Source organism: Thamnophis elegans, chromosome 14, assembly GCF_009769535.1.
Source record: "Thamnophis elegans isolate rThaEle1 chromosome 14, rThaEle1.pri, whole genome shotgun sequence".
Classification (NCBI taxonomy): Eukaryota; Metazoa; Chordata; class Lepidosauria; order Squamata; family Colubridae; genus Thamnophis; species Thamnophis elegans.
The window spans coordinates 4,239,822-4,255,015 of NC_045554.1; the positions used below are offsets into that span (position 1 = coordinate 4,239,822).

The 15,194-nt window shown below is 53.4% G+C and overlaps 1 protein-coding gene across 1 annotated transcript in view; it reads left to right on the forward strand.

Moving 5' to 3' along the window:
* The first annotated feature begins 5,688 nt into the window (after nucleotides 1-5,688).
* The window catches only part of FSCN1 (fascin actin-bundling protein 1), a 33,914-nt gene continuing 24,408 nt past the window's right edge, over nucleotides 5,689-15,194 (forward strand). Inside the window, exon 1 of the mRNA XM_032230652.1 lies at nucleotides 5,689-6,638. Coding sequence (XP_032086543.1) covers nucleotides 5,792-6,638 — 847 coding nt within the window. The 5' untranslated portion in view covers nucleotides 5,689-5,791. The remainder of the gene's footprint in view (nucleotides 6,639-15,194) is intronic.

Consider the following 15,194-nt stretch of genomic DNA (forward strand, 5'->3'; position numbering starts at 1 on the left):
ATTCCTGGTTGGGATATCGAGTCACTTCAGGACATTTCATCTGAGCCCCGAAAAAAGAAATCCTTTTTTTTTTGTTAGGCAGCTTAAGCTGGATTGAGCTTCGAGCTGGAGTTCCATTTTGCATGTTTTTCATCATTGGAAAAAGCCTGCAGGAGATTAAAACCAACTTAGCTACGTTTCCGGCACAAGTAAAGGATGCTACTTCAGGTAAACTTCCCCAGAATTGCTACCTGAATTGAGTTTCACTTCAAATGGGGAACAGACATGTTCTCCAGGGAGGCCTTTGCTCAAAGTTGGGGGGGTCTCAGCCAGTGGTGGGATTCGAATAATTTACCAACCAGTTCTCTGCCCTAATGACCAGCTGGGTAGGCGGGGCTCGGTGGTCATGTGATCATGTGGGCATGGCCAAGTCAATGTCACTCAGGTCGATGGGCACTTCGACTTAGTTGTTACAATGGTAATAAGGGTTAACCGGAGAGGCAGTTTCTGTAAGCAGGGCAATAAATATTAGGCTAGAAACAACACCAGAATTCCTGCCTTCCTTACAGGATTAGCCTGTAAAGTGGGGGAAAAATAAAATAAGATTTCTTCCAACAACCGGTTCTCCGAACTGCTTAGAAAGTTACCAACCGGTTCTCCCGAATAGGTGCGAACCGGCTGAATCCCACCACTGGTCTCAGCAAAATAAATCTGGACAGCAGGAGTGCCTCTGAGCATATCCAGAGTTCCCCGAGCCTCCCGCCTGCAAAGCTCTTCCTTGCGTTGATCCTAACCAAGGCTCAAATTTCCAGCTAAGGATCCAGAACCCCCCACAAAAAGGCAAAACGGGTTCCCCCAGGAAGCCTTGGGATGGGAAGATGGGATCTCAGCAAAACGACTTGAGCAACAAGTGTGCCTCTGAGCGTGCCTAGAGTCCCCAGAGCCTTTCATCAGCAACCAAGAGGTCAGTTATCAGGCAGTGAAAGGGAAAAGGCTGCATTTCTGGTTTTCAAAAGATTCCGGGACGAAAAAGGAGACAGAAAGGGGGAAAAAAACAACCAGTTATTCCACACACCCCTCTCTGCTGCAGAATTCTCTGCTCCATTTCCTTCCTTCTGGAATCTTACATCTCATTTTCTTGCATTATGATTCTTGGTGAATTTGTTTTTTCTTCTTTTATGTACACTGAAAGCATCTGCACCAAAAGACAAATTCTTTGTGTGTCCAATCACATTTGGCCAATAAAGAATTCTATTCTATTCCTTATTCTATTCTATTCTATTCTACTCTATTCTATTCTATATTCTCTTCTATTCTTATTCCATTATTCCATTATTCCATTCTATTCCATTCCATTCCATTCTAGTCTATTCTCTCTTCTCTTCTTATTCCATTATTCCATTCCATTCCATTCCATTCTATTCTCTTCTATATTCCCTTCTCTTCTTATTCCATTATTCCATTCCATTCTATTCTCTCTTCTCTTCTTATTCCATTATTCCATTCCATTATTCCATTCCATTCTATTCTCTTCTATATTCCCTTCTCTTCTTATTCCATTATTCCATTCCATTCTATTCTCTCTTCTCTTCTTATTCCATTATTCCATTCCATTATTCCATTCCATTCTATTCTCTTCTATATTCTCTTCTCTTCTTATTCCATTATTCCATTCCATTCCATTCTCTTCTTATTCAATTATTCTATTCTATTCTATTCTAATTCTATTCTATTCTATATTCTCTTCTCTTCTTATTCCATTATTCCATTATTCCATTCCATTCTAGTCTATTCTCTCTTCTTATTCCATTATTCCATTCCATTCCATTCTATTCTATATTCTCTTCTCTTCTTATTCCATTATTCCATTCCATTCTATTCCATTCCATTCTATTCTCTCTTCTCTTCTTATTCCATTATTCCATTCCATTCCATTCTATTCTATTCTAGTCTATTCTCTCTTCTTATTCCATTATTCCATTCCATTCCATTCTATTCTATACTATCTTCTCTTCTTATTCCATTATTCCATTACATTACATTCTATTCTTTCTTCTCTTCTTATTCCATTATTCCATTCCATTCCATTCCATTCCATTCTATTCTATTCTATTCTATTCTCTTCTATATTCTCTTCTCTTCTTATTCCATTATTCCATTCCATTCTCTCTTTTCTTCTATTCTTGCACCAGGCTAACATCTGGCAACCCCTGAACTCACCCCCTTTTGCACTGTGTGGGCTGGGGGAAGAGGGAGAGGGTGAAACCCCTTCCCCATGGAGGTTTTCTGGCGAGGGTCCTCTTTGCACGCACAGCTTGGCTACGGGAAAGGAAGGGGTCACTCCCCACTTGATTTGGGAGCCCAACGGGGCCAGGAGGGAGGGGCCAGAGGGAGAGGAAGGGATGGCAGTAGGCAGAGAACAAGGGGAGGAGGAAACAAGCAGGGAAAAACAAGCCATTTCCCCCCACCACCACAAAGGTGTCTCCAGCTGGGGCCAGAGATAAGGGCAGCCAGACAGCCCAGGCTGAATGGATGGATGGATGGATAAACAGGGATTGGGCAGAGAGAATAAGAAGGGATAAAAAAGAAAAGTAAGGCAGAATGAAGTCTGCAATAGTAGGAGCCGGGGGCCCATAATGCTGTTAAGATGGCCCTCCCTGTTTTAAAACAACCTGGCCTTCATCCATTAAGCAAGGATAGTGTTTATTTTCCAGATCAAAGTTTGTTGAGATAATTAGCATCCTCCTTTCAGATAGTTGGCATTTCAAGGGGAGAATATGGTGGCCTGTTGGAAATCATTCTGCCAAAACAATGCAATAATTCCAAAGCGCGTTTTCCCATCCCTTCACGGAACATCCTTCCCTAATTTTTCTCTTCCCCCCCACCCCACCCCCAGTAAGTGGTTCAAAGCTTTTAGAGCAATAAAACTAGTCAAATTAGGCAAATTGCCAGGAATGGATTTAGGAATAGAACCGAGGGTGGAATAAAGTTGGATGAAGAACGAGAAGAGAATTAGGCATGGATGTAGTCAAACAACACGCTAAGCCATGGTTTCTGCAAGCCATGGTTTCTGCAACCACCGTGGAATTGATCAAATTGGTTGAAGCCTTACAATGCAGTAAACCAGAAACCGGCCAAGTGTATTTAAGATCATGTTTTTTCCCCCCAGTTTTAAGATGGGTGTGGACTTCAGTTCCCAGAATTCTCCAGTTAGTGGGCAGACTTCAACTCCCAGAATTATCCAGCCAGTGGGTGGACTTCAACTCCCAGAATTCCCCAGCCAGTGGGTGGACTTCAACTCCCAGAATTATCCAGCCAGTGAGTGGACGTCAACTCCCAGAATTCCCCCAGCCAGTGGGTGGACTTCAACTCCCAGAATTCCCCAGCCAGTGGGTGGACTTCAACTCCCAGAATTCCCCTGCTTGTGGGTGGATTTCAACTCCCAGAATTCCCCCAGCCAATCAGTGGACTTCAACTCCCAGAATTATCCAACCAGTGAGCGGACTTCAACTCCCAGAATTCCCCCAGCCAGATGGTGGACTTCAACTCCCAGAATTATCCAGCCAGTGAGCAGACGTCAACTCCCAGAATTCCCCCAGCCAGTGGGTGGACTTCAACTCCCAGAATTCCCCCAGCCAGTTGGTGGACTTCAACTCCCAGAATTATCCAGCCAGTGAGCGGACGTCAACTCCCAGAATTCCCCAGCTTGTGGGTGGATTTCAACTCCCAGAATTCCCCCAGCCAGTTGGTGGACTTCAACTCCCAGAATTATCCAGCCAGTGAGCGGACGTCAACTCCCAGAATTCCCCAGCTTGTGGGCGGACTTCAACTCCCAGAATTCCCCCAGCCAGTCGGTGGACTTCAACTCCCAGAATTCCCCACCCATGTGCTGGCTGGGGAATTCTGGGAGTCGAAGTCCACCCATCTTAAAGTTGCCATCTTTGAAAAAACACTGGCCTAGAATAATTAAGTGAACATAGCTGTCATTAATACTAATCAAAACACACACAAACACAAACACACATACACACAGAGTTTCCTTCTCTAGTTTTTAGGAGAAAACCATCCTCAGTCGAGCTAACCGTTATCCCCAGTAAGCAGACCTATTCAATGCACAGGAGCTAACACCCAAAAGAAACTTGGCATCTCTGATTCAATGCTTTCTGTTGGGATTATTTTAGGAGGCTAAGATTGCTGGCTTGACATGATACCTAAACCTGCCCAGGATGGGTTAAGCCTGACCAAGTGAACCAAGTTTCATGAGAATTAAAAATCCTGGTTGGAGGAGGGGTTGGGATCTATCTGAAGGCTTTTGCTGCGACCCAGGGGTGCAGGACCTACCTGGGGGAATCAGGTGAGGTTCCCTCCACTCTAAAGGCGCCCCGCCCCCGCACTTAAAGGGGCAGACTTTAAGCCAAGAGACCATTTCCTTGGCTACACCTGGAAAGGTGAATTCTGGGGGGGGGGGGGCTACAGAATCAAGGACAGGAGGGAAGCGGGCTTATTTAATTTTTAGTTTTTTTCCACACCCAGCCCAAAGATCTCTGGGTGGTGTTCTGTCCCCAGTCAGGGCCAATCAGAGCCCACCCTCCTTTACCTCTTTTGCACATTGAGCAAGGCCATTCTGGGGGGGCAGGGGGGCTACAGAATGAAGGACAGGAGGGAAGCGGGCTTATTTAATTTTTAGTTCCCCCCCCCATCCAGCCCAAAGATCTCTGGGTGGTGTTCTGTCCCCAGTCAGGGCCAATTTAGAACCCACCCACCTTTACCTCTTTTGCACATTGAGTAAAGCCGCCTGGAAAGTGGGGTGGGTGAGATCCAGGAGGGGCAAACACAGACACACAGACACAGACACACACACACACACACACACACACACGCAATGGAGTTGGATAAGGGATCCAAAACCCAAGTCCCAGAATTGGGTGAGTGAGTGAGTGGGTGGGAAATATCTGAGCAACAGCAGGGCAAAGTTTTGCAGCATCCGGGGAGTTTCCCCCAAGACCCTGGGGGGAGGGGGGGCAGGACAAGGGTCCCCTTGAAACGAGGCCGGGTGCGTGGCTCGGCCCCCCCACCGTCCCACCCCTTTGCGGGCAACGCCTCGAAAACCCCAGCCTCCGAATGCTCAGCGGCTGAGGATGCTGGTCGCTGTATCCCCTCTCCAATACCCGCACCGGAGACCCCTCCTCTTTTAGCAAGGGCGTTCCAGCCAGCCCCGCCCTTGCGGAGCGCCCCCCCCTCCCAGCCCGCCCCTACCTGGCTCCTCCTCCCCCCCCCCGTCTCCCCCTACTCCGTCGTCAGCTTGCGGACCCGGGAAGCGGGGGGGGGGGGGGAGAGGCGGCTGCAGCGCGCCCCCTCCCCCGTCCGAGCCCCGCCCCCGGGCGCCTCAATTGGCAGCGGCGAAGCAGCCGCGCCCCCTCCCCGCCTTATAGCCGGGTCCTGACATCACCCGCGTCTCTCTCGCTCGCTGCAGCCCGGCTTTGCGGAGCGCGGGGAGCCCCAGGCAGCCAAGCCAAGTCCGTCCGTCCATCCAGCCCGGCAGCGCGGCTCCTTCCTCCTCCTCCTCCTCCTGCAGCCGAACAAAGGAGCCGTCGGGGAGAAGGAAGGAAGGGAAGAAAGGAAAGAAGAAGGAAGAAAGGAGGAGAGAAGAAAGGAAGAAAGAAGAAAGGAAGGAGGGAAAGAAGAAAGGAAGGAAGGAAGGAAAGAAAGGAGGACAAGGAAGGAAGGAAAAGGAGGAAAGAAGGAGGGAAGGAGAGAAAGGAGGGAAAGGAATCCCGAAGAAGCCCAGCCAGCCTCCCGTCTCCGCCTCGCCATGACGGCCAACGGGACCCCCTCGCCCTCCTCGCCGCCGTCGTCGGACACGCTGCCCATCCAGTTCGGGCTGATCAACTGCGGCAACCGCTACTTGACGGCCGAGGCCTTCGGCTTCAAGCTCAACGCCTCGGCGCCCAGCCTGAAGAAGAAGCAGATCTGGACGCTGGAGCAGGACGGCGACGAGTCGGGCGCGGTCTTCCTGCGGAGCCACCTGGGCCGCTACCTGGCGGCCGACAAGGACGGGCAGGTGAGCTGCGGGAGCGAGGCGCCGTCGGCCGACTGCCGCTTCCTCATCGTGGCCCACGAGGACGGGCGCTGGTCCCTGCAGTCCGAGCCCCACCGCCGCTTCTTCGGCGGCACCGAGGACCGGCTCTCGTGCTTCGCCCAGCAGGTCTCCGGCGCCGAGAAGTGGCGCGTCCACCTGGCTCTCCACCCGCAGCTCCATCTCTTCAGCCTCAGCCGCAAGCGCTACGCCCAGCTGGGCGCCGGCGGCGAGGAGCTGGCGGTGGCCCACGACGTGCCCTGGGGGGTGGACGCCCTCATCACCCTCCTCTTCCACGAGGGCCGCTACCGGCTCCAGGCCCGCGACCACCGCCTCCTCCGCCACGACGGCCAGCTGGTGGAGCGCGCCGAGCCGGCCGCCGAGTTCACGCTGGAGTTCCGCGCGGGCAAAGTGGCCTTCCGCGACTGCCAGGGCCGCTACCTGGCGCCCTCGGGGCCCAGCGGGACCCTCAAGGCCGGCAAAGGCACCAAGGTGGGCAAGGACGAGCTCTTCCTGCTGGAGCAGAGCTGCCCCCAGGTCGTTCTGCGGGCGCCCAACGAGCGCAACGTCTCCACCCGGCAAGGTAGGCGGGGGCCGGGGCTGGGGAGGGGGCTTTTGGACCGGCCGGGGTGGAAAGGGGGAAGGTCTCCACTGGGTAAGGGAGGGGAAGGGTCCGGCTGGGGAGGGGGTCTCTTGGCTGCCCAGGGAGGAGAGGAGTGAGGAAGGGTCTCCGTTCATCAAGGGAGGGGAGGGCTGGGGAGGGGGCGCCTGGGCCGCCCAGGGGGGAGAAGAGGGGGGAAGGGTCTCCGTTCATCAAGCCTGGGGAGGGGGCTTCTGGAGAAGCCGGAGAGGAGGGGAGAGGAGGGGGGGCGAAGGTCTCTACTCGTAAGGGAGGGGAAGGTCTGGCTGGGGAGGGGGTCTCTTGGCTGCCCAGGGAGGAGAGGAGTGAGGAAGGGTCTCCGTTCATCAAGGGAGGGGAGGGCTGTGGAGGGGGCGCCTGGGCTGCCGGAGAAGAGGGGGGAAGGGTCTCCGTTCATCAAGGGAGGGAAGGGCAAGGCTGGGGAGGGGGTTCTGGAGCAGTCGGAGAGGAGGGGGGAGAGGAGGGGGGAGAGGAGGGGGGCGAAGGTCTCCACTCGTAAGGGAGGGGAAGGGTCCAGCTGGGGAGGGGGTCTCTTGGCTGCCCAGGGAGGAGTGGAGTAAGGAAAGGTCTCCATTCATCAAGGGAGGGTCCGGCTGGGGAGGGGGTCTCTTGGATGCCCAGGGAGGAGAGGGGTGAGGAAGGGTCTCCATTCATCAAGGAAGGGGAGGGGAGGGCAAGGCTGGGGAGGGGGCTTTTGGACCGGCCAGGGTGGAGAGGAAAAGGGGGGAGGTCTCCACCCAGCTGGGGAGGGGCTCCTGGCCCACGTGAGAGGAGGGGGGGAAAGGTCTCCACTCAGCAAGGGAGGGAATAGCTCAGCTGGGGAGGGGGTCTCTTGGCTGCCCAGGCAGGAGAGGAGGGGGGAAGGGTCTCCATTCATCAAGGTAGGGGAGGGCAAGGGTGGGCCAGGAACCGCCCTCCCCAGCCTCCTGGCCCACCCAGCAACAAGGGGGAAGGTCTCCATCCAGCAAGATAGGGGAAGCTCCATCTGGGAGGGGGGTCTCCTTGCCCAGGGAGGAGAGGAGGGGGAAAGGTCTCCATTTGGTAAGGAAAGGAATAGCCCAGCTGGGGAGGGGGTCTCTTGGCCAGCCTGGGGAGGAGAAGAGGGGGAAAGGTCTCCACCCAGGAGGGGAGGGGGTTCTTGGCACTCCCAGGGAGGAGAGGAGGGGGGGCTGCATTCATCAAGGTAGGGGAGAGTCCGTCTGAGGAGGGGGCTCCTGGGCTGCTTGGGGAAGAGAAGGGAGAAGGTCTCCATTCATCAGGGGAGAAAAGGGCCCTGCTGGGGAGGGGTCTCTTGGCCGCCCAGGGAGGAGGGGGGGAAGGTCTCCATTCCTTAAGGTTGGGGAGGGGGTCTCTTGCCCCCCCCAGGAGGAAAGGAGTGGGCTTCCCTGAGGTCTTTGTTCCCATTCCCCACCCTCCACAATCTTTCAGTCTTCCCCCAGGGCTGGGGGGGCTCAGGGTAGGCTAAGCTTGGGGGTCTCGGCCTGACCGAGGGCTAGAGGAGTGGGACCCCCCCCTGCCTCTTTGTCTCCTCCCTCCACCCACACACAGCTGGGGAAGGGGCAGGAAGATCAAGGCTGCGGTTCTTTTGATTGGCTCCCTCCCGCTGGAGGCATCTTTCCCTGGGCAAATCATGGGGTTCCCCCTTGTATTGTGAGGGAGGGTCCTGGCTGTTGGTATGATGGGTCCCTTTCTCTCTCTACCCCTCCTCCCCGTGGGGTGGGGCTGGCTAGACTCCCCCCCCCAACAAGATGCTGGTGGGGCAGCAGCAAATCTGGGAAGGGGCTTATGTGTGGGTGAGACAGGCTGAGCCACTGGAGGGAGGAATGAATGGGCTCCCCCCCCCCCTCCAAATTGAATCAGAAAGAAGAATGAAAAAGTCTTGCGGGCGAGGCTAGGCGTTGATGGTCTCTGTGCCCCCCAAATGTTTCTGGAGGGGTTGATGGATTGGAGACACACTCCGAAGCAACCACGGAGTTTTCCCTGGAGAATGAAGAATTGTGTGTGGGGGGGGGGGTGGTCCGGGGGTCCCTAGCCAGGCTGTGAGTGGACAGGAGAAGAGCTTCCTTGGAGATTTTTTCTGGGGATGGGCCGGGATCTCTTCCCCCCCTCCCACTCCATCTTCTCTTTCCCCCCTCCCTCCCTGCTTTCTTCCTGATCTCTCTGGGCTGGGGGTAAGGGTGGGGGAAGGCAGGGGGAGGTGGGAATGGCCTTGTGGTGGGGGCTGGGGTGGGGGGGACATTGTTCACCGGGAATTCCTTTGTCTCCCTTCCTCAAAATGGTGGAGCCAGGGTATCCGGTTTGGAAGACCCGTGAACAACAGGCGTGTGTGTGTGTGTGTGTGTGTATGGGGAGGGGGGTGTTGAATGGACGAAGCAGCCCCCTTGTGCATCTCCCTGCAAAGTCTGCCCCCTTCCCCTTTTCACCCGCTCTGCCCTACCAAGCGGAGGAAGGAAGGGGCTGGGAAAAATAACAAGGGTAGGGAAGACCCCTGCTTTGAAAGAGGCTGCCTGCCCCCCACACCCTCCAAGGAAGAATGAGCCAGCTGCTTCGGGAGACCCTTGCCTCCTTTCACCACTTGCTCCCCCCATTCCGCCATTCTCTGCCCTTCCCCCCCTCCCCGCTTTCCTCTATCAAGCTCCTCCCTCTTCCTTCAGCTGCGCCGGGGTGGGGTGGGGTGGGAGAGGGGGCTGCATTGGGTGGTTTCAATCCAGACGGAGCTGTTGGGTTTTCTCCCTTCCCTGCTGGGAACTGCCAAGTCTTTTAATTCCCTAATCCTAATCTTGCCGGTCTGATTGGAGAGGAGGGAGGGATGGAGGAAGAGGGGTGGGGAAGAAAGAGAGAGAGAGAGAGAGAAAGGGAGTGTGAGGCCCTTGGTGCCCTCTTGAGTTCGGCTGTTTTTCTTGCCGGCGTTTCATGACCCAGTTGGGTAACACCATCAGTGTTGGTAAGGGAGTGAGGTTTGCAGAATAGTGGGAGGAGGAGGAAGAGGAGGATTGTGGGGTCCTTGGTGTTCCTTAGCATCTGCTCTTCTGAAGGTTTCTGGTAGTTTTCTTCCAGATGTTTCCTGACCCAATTAGAGAACAACATGAGTGCTACAAGGGAGGGGGGCTTATGTAGAAGGAGAAAGGGAGGAAGAAGAGGAGGACTGTGAGGTCCTTGGTGCTCTCTGAGCTTGGTAGTTTTCTTTCAGACATTTCTTGACCCAACTATGTAACATCATCAGTGCTAGAAGGGAGTAGAGTTTGCAGAGAGGAGGAGGAGGAGGAGAGTTATGAAGTCTTTGGTGCTCTCTGAGCTTGGTGGTTTTCTTTCAGACATTTCTTGACCCAGCTATGTAACATCATCAGTGCTAGAAGGGAGTAGAGTTTGCAGAGAGGAGGAGGGGGAAGAGAGGAGGAGGAGGAGGAGGAGGAGGAGGAGACAGAGGAGAGAGGAGGACTGTGAGGTCCTTGGTGCTCTCTGAGCTTGGTGGTTTTCTTTCAGACATTTCTTGACCCAGCTATGTAACATCATCAGTGCTAGAAGGGAGTAGAGTTTGCAGAGAGGGGGAGGAGGAAGAGAAAAGGAGGATAGGAAGGAGGAGGGGGAGGAGAAGAAGAGGAGGAGGAACTGTGGGGTCCTTGGTGCTCTCTGAGCTTGGTAGTTTTCTTTCAGACATTTCTTGACCCAACTATGTAACATCATCACTGCTAGAAGGGAGAGAAGTTTGCAGGGAGGAGGAGGAGGAGGAGGAGGAGGAGGAGGAGGAGGAGGAGGAGGAGGAGGACGACGAGAACTATGGAGTCTTTGGTGCTCTCTTAGCTTGGTAGTTTTCTTGCAAGCCTTTCACCACCCAACTAGTTAACTTCATCAGTGCAGGCAGTAGGGTTTGGGGGAGGGAGGGAGGGAAGGAGGGAAAGGACCCCTCTGTTCCACCTTGAGTAAAGATGACAACTCCATTGCCTCCCTTCCTATTTCTCTCTCTCTCCCCGCTTTGTCCTTTCCTTCCTGAGTGACACTTTTTCATTGGCCACAATCCTTTTGTCCCAAGTTCCCTCTGCCTCTCCCCCCTTCTCCCCATTTTGGGTTGGCCTGGGTAGCCTTGAGGCCTGGGGAAGGGGGCGGGGGGGCTGGCTGGGATTGGCCTTTGGGGACCAATAAACCCCTCCACCCCACGGCCCCAATTGTGCCCCCTCCCTCTACTTTAAAAAAAAAAGCCCAAAGCTTTTCATCCTGGGAAGAAGGTAAAACGGAGCAAACTTTTTTTGGAGGTTTTAAAAAAGATTTGGAAGTTTGGAGATTTTGCATTTGCAGCTGTCTAGTTTTACTTTCTTTAAAAAAAATATCTTTGGGATCGGGTTTTTCCCCCCTTTTCTTTCTTTCTTTTTTTCCTGGCAGCCTATAAAAAACCAATTGTTGCTTTCCAGAGGGTTATTATTATTATTTTTTAAAAAGAAACGACTCTGGAAAACCTCACCAGTTTTTCCTAAAGCTGACTCTGCAAAAGATCAAAAGGCGGTTAATTTTATAATGCAAGCCCTTCCTTCTTGCATTAAAAAAAGAGAGGGAGGCCTCAAAACGTCTTCCGGCCACCCTCGTCCTCCACTTACGACAACAACCGAGCCCAAACTTTCCGGGGTGAAACAAGGCAGGGGTTACTTGTCCCGTTCTGTGACGCTTTTTTGCCGCACACTTGTTAAGCAAATCGGCGCCATTGTTCAGGGAATCACGCCGGGGTTAAAGTGAGTTTTTAATCCCTTCTTACGAGACCTCCCTTGCCTCCGTCGTTAAGCGGATCGCTGCGGTTGATAAGTTAGTCACCTGGTGGTTAAGTGAAGCTGCTCCCCCTCGCCCCTCTGGGGATTGTGTGACACACACACACCCGGACACGTCATAAATAGGAGGCAGTTGATTATGTGACCGTGGGGATGTTGCAACGGTCATTAAGTGAGAATGCTGGTCATATATGCCAGCTGTCACTTGGAATGGTCACTAAGCGAACATTCATAAGTCCGGGGCTCCTTGTAAAGATGAAAATAAAACTTGTCTTTCTGGGATCCTCCCAGTTCCTCCTGCTCTGCTCAAAATGAAAAAAACAAAAACCTGGATTATTTCTCTAAATTTCACTTCAGCAAGCGGTCAGTTCCTATAGCTCTCCTCAGAATCAGGAGGCTGTGAGTTCAGTCCCAGGTAGGGGCAGGTATTTCTCTCTCTGGGCACAATGAGGATATATTTGCCGAACAAAACTCCGCCCTGGCGACGGGAAGGGCATCCGGCCAGTAAAACCGGCAGCTCCATCAGGTTGCCAGACTCCACCCCGATACAAGGGATTATGGGCTCATTAGAAGAAGATGGTCAGTTCCTATCTTAGTTGCCATGGGGCAATTTATTTTTTTTAGGGGGGGAGATATGATGGTCCCTAGTGGGGTTTTTTTTGGGGGGGGGGCATCTCCTGCTTTGGAGGCCAGAGCTGTTCTGCCACAGAGCAAAAAAGCTGCTTGAGGGATGTGAATGAGGAAAAAAGGCTATAGAAGTGTGAGCCAAGAGTGCTCCTGTGCATACTCAGAGTGCGCAGAGTGGGGACTCTGCTGATGCTTGGGAAAATAACATCGGAGGCATGTCCTGGAGCCGAAATGTCTGAGCTGGGGAAAAAACTGCTGTGGTGGCACTTTGGGGAAATTCCCTCTTCGGGAGGGCAGAAGGCCAGCTGGCGTGAGCCTCACAACTTCTGCATTGCTAAAATGCCCCTTTTGCACGATGCCTGCGGGTTCTCGTGCGTCCCTTCACTGGTGGTTGTTGGCTAGGAAATGCAGGGGGAAGATCTGGAGAGGACAGGGCCCTAATCTTTAGAGTTCGTGGCGGGCTCCGGGGCTCAGGAGGAGGAAGGAAGCGGAGTACGAGGCTCGGTCACATGCGCTGGGGCAGGGAAGGTCTTGGACTATCAACCGTGGCAACGTGAAGAGGAGTGGACTTCAACTCCCAGAATCCCCCATGAGGTATGAGTGGACTTCCAGAAGCTCCCATCTGGCATGGGTGGACTTCAGCTCCCAGAATCCCCCACCCAACAGGTGTGGACTTCAACTCCCAGAATCCCACATCTGGTATGAGTGGACTTCAGTTCCCAGAATCCACCATCCAACAGATGTGGACTTCAACTCCTAAATTCCCCACCCAACAGGAGTGGACTTCAGCTCCCAGAATCCCCCACCCAACAGGTGTGGACTTCAACTCCCAGAATCCCACATCTGGTATGAGTGGACTTCAGTTCCCAGAATCCACCATCCAACAGATGTGGACTTCAACTCCTAAATTCCCCACCCAACAGGAGTGGACTTCAGCTCCCAGAATCCCCCACCCAACAGGTGTGGACTTCCAACTCCCAGAATCCCCCACCCAACAGGTGTGGACTTCAACTCCCAGAATCCCCCACCTAACAGGTGTGGACTTCCAACTCCCAGAACCGCTCAACCACCATGAGTGGACTTCAAAGATACCCCAGCCAGCATTCTGGGAGTTGAAGTCCACCCATTGTAAAGATGCCAAGGTTGAGAAACACTGCCTGTCGCTCAACCTCGATCTTGACGAGTGAACTTCAACTCCCAGAATTCCCCTTTAGACAGTGGGTGGGCTTCAATTTCCAGAATTCCCCAACCAACTTCCCCCCAGCCTACTTCAACTTCCAGAAATTACCCATCTTAAATTGGCCCAGATTAACAACCCCTGCTCTAGTCAAGAAGATGTTTGGCTCTCAGCCCAGCCTACCCCACAAGGGTGGCGCGGTGTGGGGAAAACAGGGAGTGCCCTGTCCACTTTCAAATCTCCTTGGTCGAAAGACGGGCTATAAATCTCTCTTAACTAGAGAGAATTTAATCCTTTAGTTGGACAAGAATCAGCGTTTCTGTAAGCCACAGAGCGCTCCAAAAATGCCCATTTTTCTGGCCAGTGGGCTCTGCTTAACCGGAGCGGCTATTTCTAGATTGGGCCTTTGACGTCATATCTGGGCATAGCCCCCCCCCCTCCCTGTCCCCCTGCTTGGGGCAGAGCTGGGTTCAAGAGGATGGAAAGGAAGCCCTGGCTTTTTCAGGAAGGCAAAAAATAAACTCCAGAAAGGGCACCATTTCTGACCGTTTTGGGGGATCGCAGATGTTCTGAGCAAAGTGGGGCATCCTTCATAATTGTGGAGAGGTAGGTAGGTAGGTAGGTAGGTAGGTAGGTGTGTGTGTGTGTGTGTGTGCGTGTGCGTGTGCGTGCGTGTGTCGTTTATGGCAGCGGATTGGGAGGAGAAGGTGTGGCTGCAGGCAGAAAAGTGGGCACGCAGATGCGCCAACGCCGGGTGTGGCTCCATCCTTCGCAAGCGTCTCATCCAAGTCTCTCTCTAGAATCTGCTCATTTCCCTTCCCTTCTAACCCCCCCCCCCATAAAAACCTGGTGTTTAGGGGGGGAGTGAATTGGAAGCAGGAGAAAAGAGGGGGGGGTGGACACGTCAACAGCAGAGAGGAGGAGGAGGAGGGGGGCTGTGGGGCACCCATTGCCACCTTCGGAAGCAACGGGTGGGCGCGCCGGCAGTTTTATTTGCGGCTTGAAGCTGGGCTCCAATGGATTCGTCGGGGGAGGGGGGGCTTGGAAAGGGGGAGGGGGCTGCTTCTCTCCGCCAGTGATTCAGCGCTGGCAGCAGCCGGAAGCTTTTTTTGCAAAAATATCCCCCCCCCTGCATTCTTCCCCCCCCCATGTAATTGTCATGATGGCAGCTGTAGGTTGGTGCCGCCCACTCCCCACATTCTCTGCGTTTTTTTTTTTTTTGCCGAGGTGGGCTGGCTTCTCCCTTCCCCCAACCAGACCTCCATCTCTCTGTCTCTCTCCCTCTTTCTCTCTCCCTCTTTCTCTCTTTCTCTCCCTCTTTCTCCCTCTCTCCCTCTCATTCTCTCTCTCTCCCTTTCTCTCCCTTTCTTTCCCTCTCTTTCTCTCCCTCTTTCTCTCTCTCCCTCTTTCTCTCCCTCTCATTCTCTCTCTCCCTCTTTCTCCCTCTCTTTCTCTCCCTCTTTCTCCTCTCTTTCTCTCCCTCTTTCTCCCTCTTTCCCTCTCATTCTCTCTCCCTCTTTCTCTCCTTCTTTCTTTCCCTCTCTTTCTCTCCCTCTTTCTCCCTCTCTTTCACTCCCTCTTTCTCTCCCTCTTTCTCCTCTCTTTCTCTCCCTCTTTCTCACTCTCTCCCTCACTTTCTCTCTCTCTCTCTCCCTTTCTCTTTCTCTCCCTCTCATTCTCTCTCCCTCTTTCTCTCCCTCTTTCTCCCTCTCTTTCTCTCTTTCTCTCCCTCTCTTTCTCCCTCTTTCTCTCCCTCTTTCTCTCTCCCTCTCTTTCTCTCCCTTTCTCCCTCTTTCTCTCCCTCTCTTTCTCTCCCTCTCTCTGTCTCTCCCTCTCTCTGTCTCTCTGTCTCTCTCTCTCTCTCACACACACACACACAGAGAGACAGACACCAGCCCCCACTCCAATAGCAAATGGATTCTTAGCATTTTTGGCTTTTGT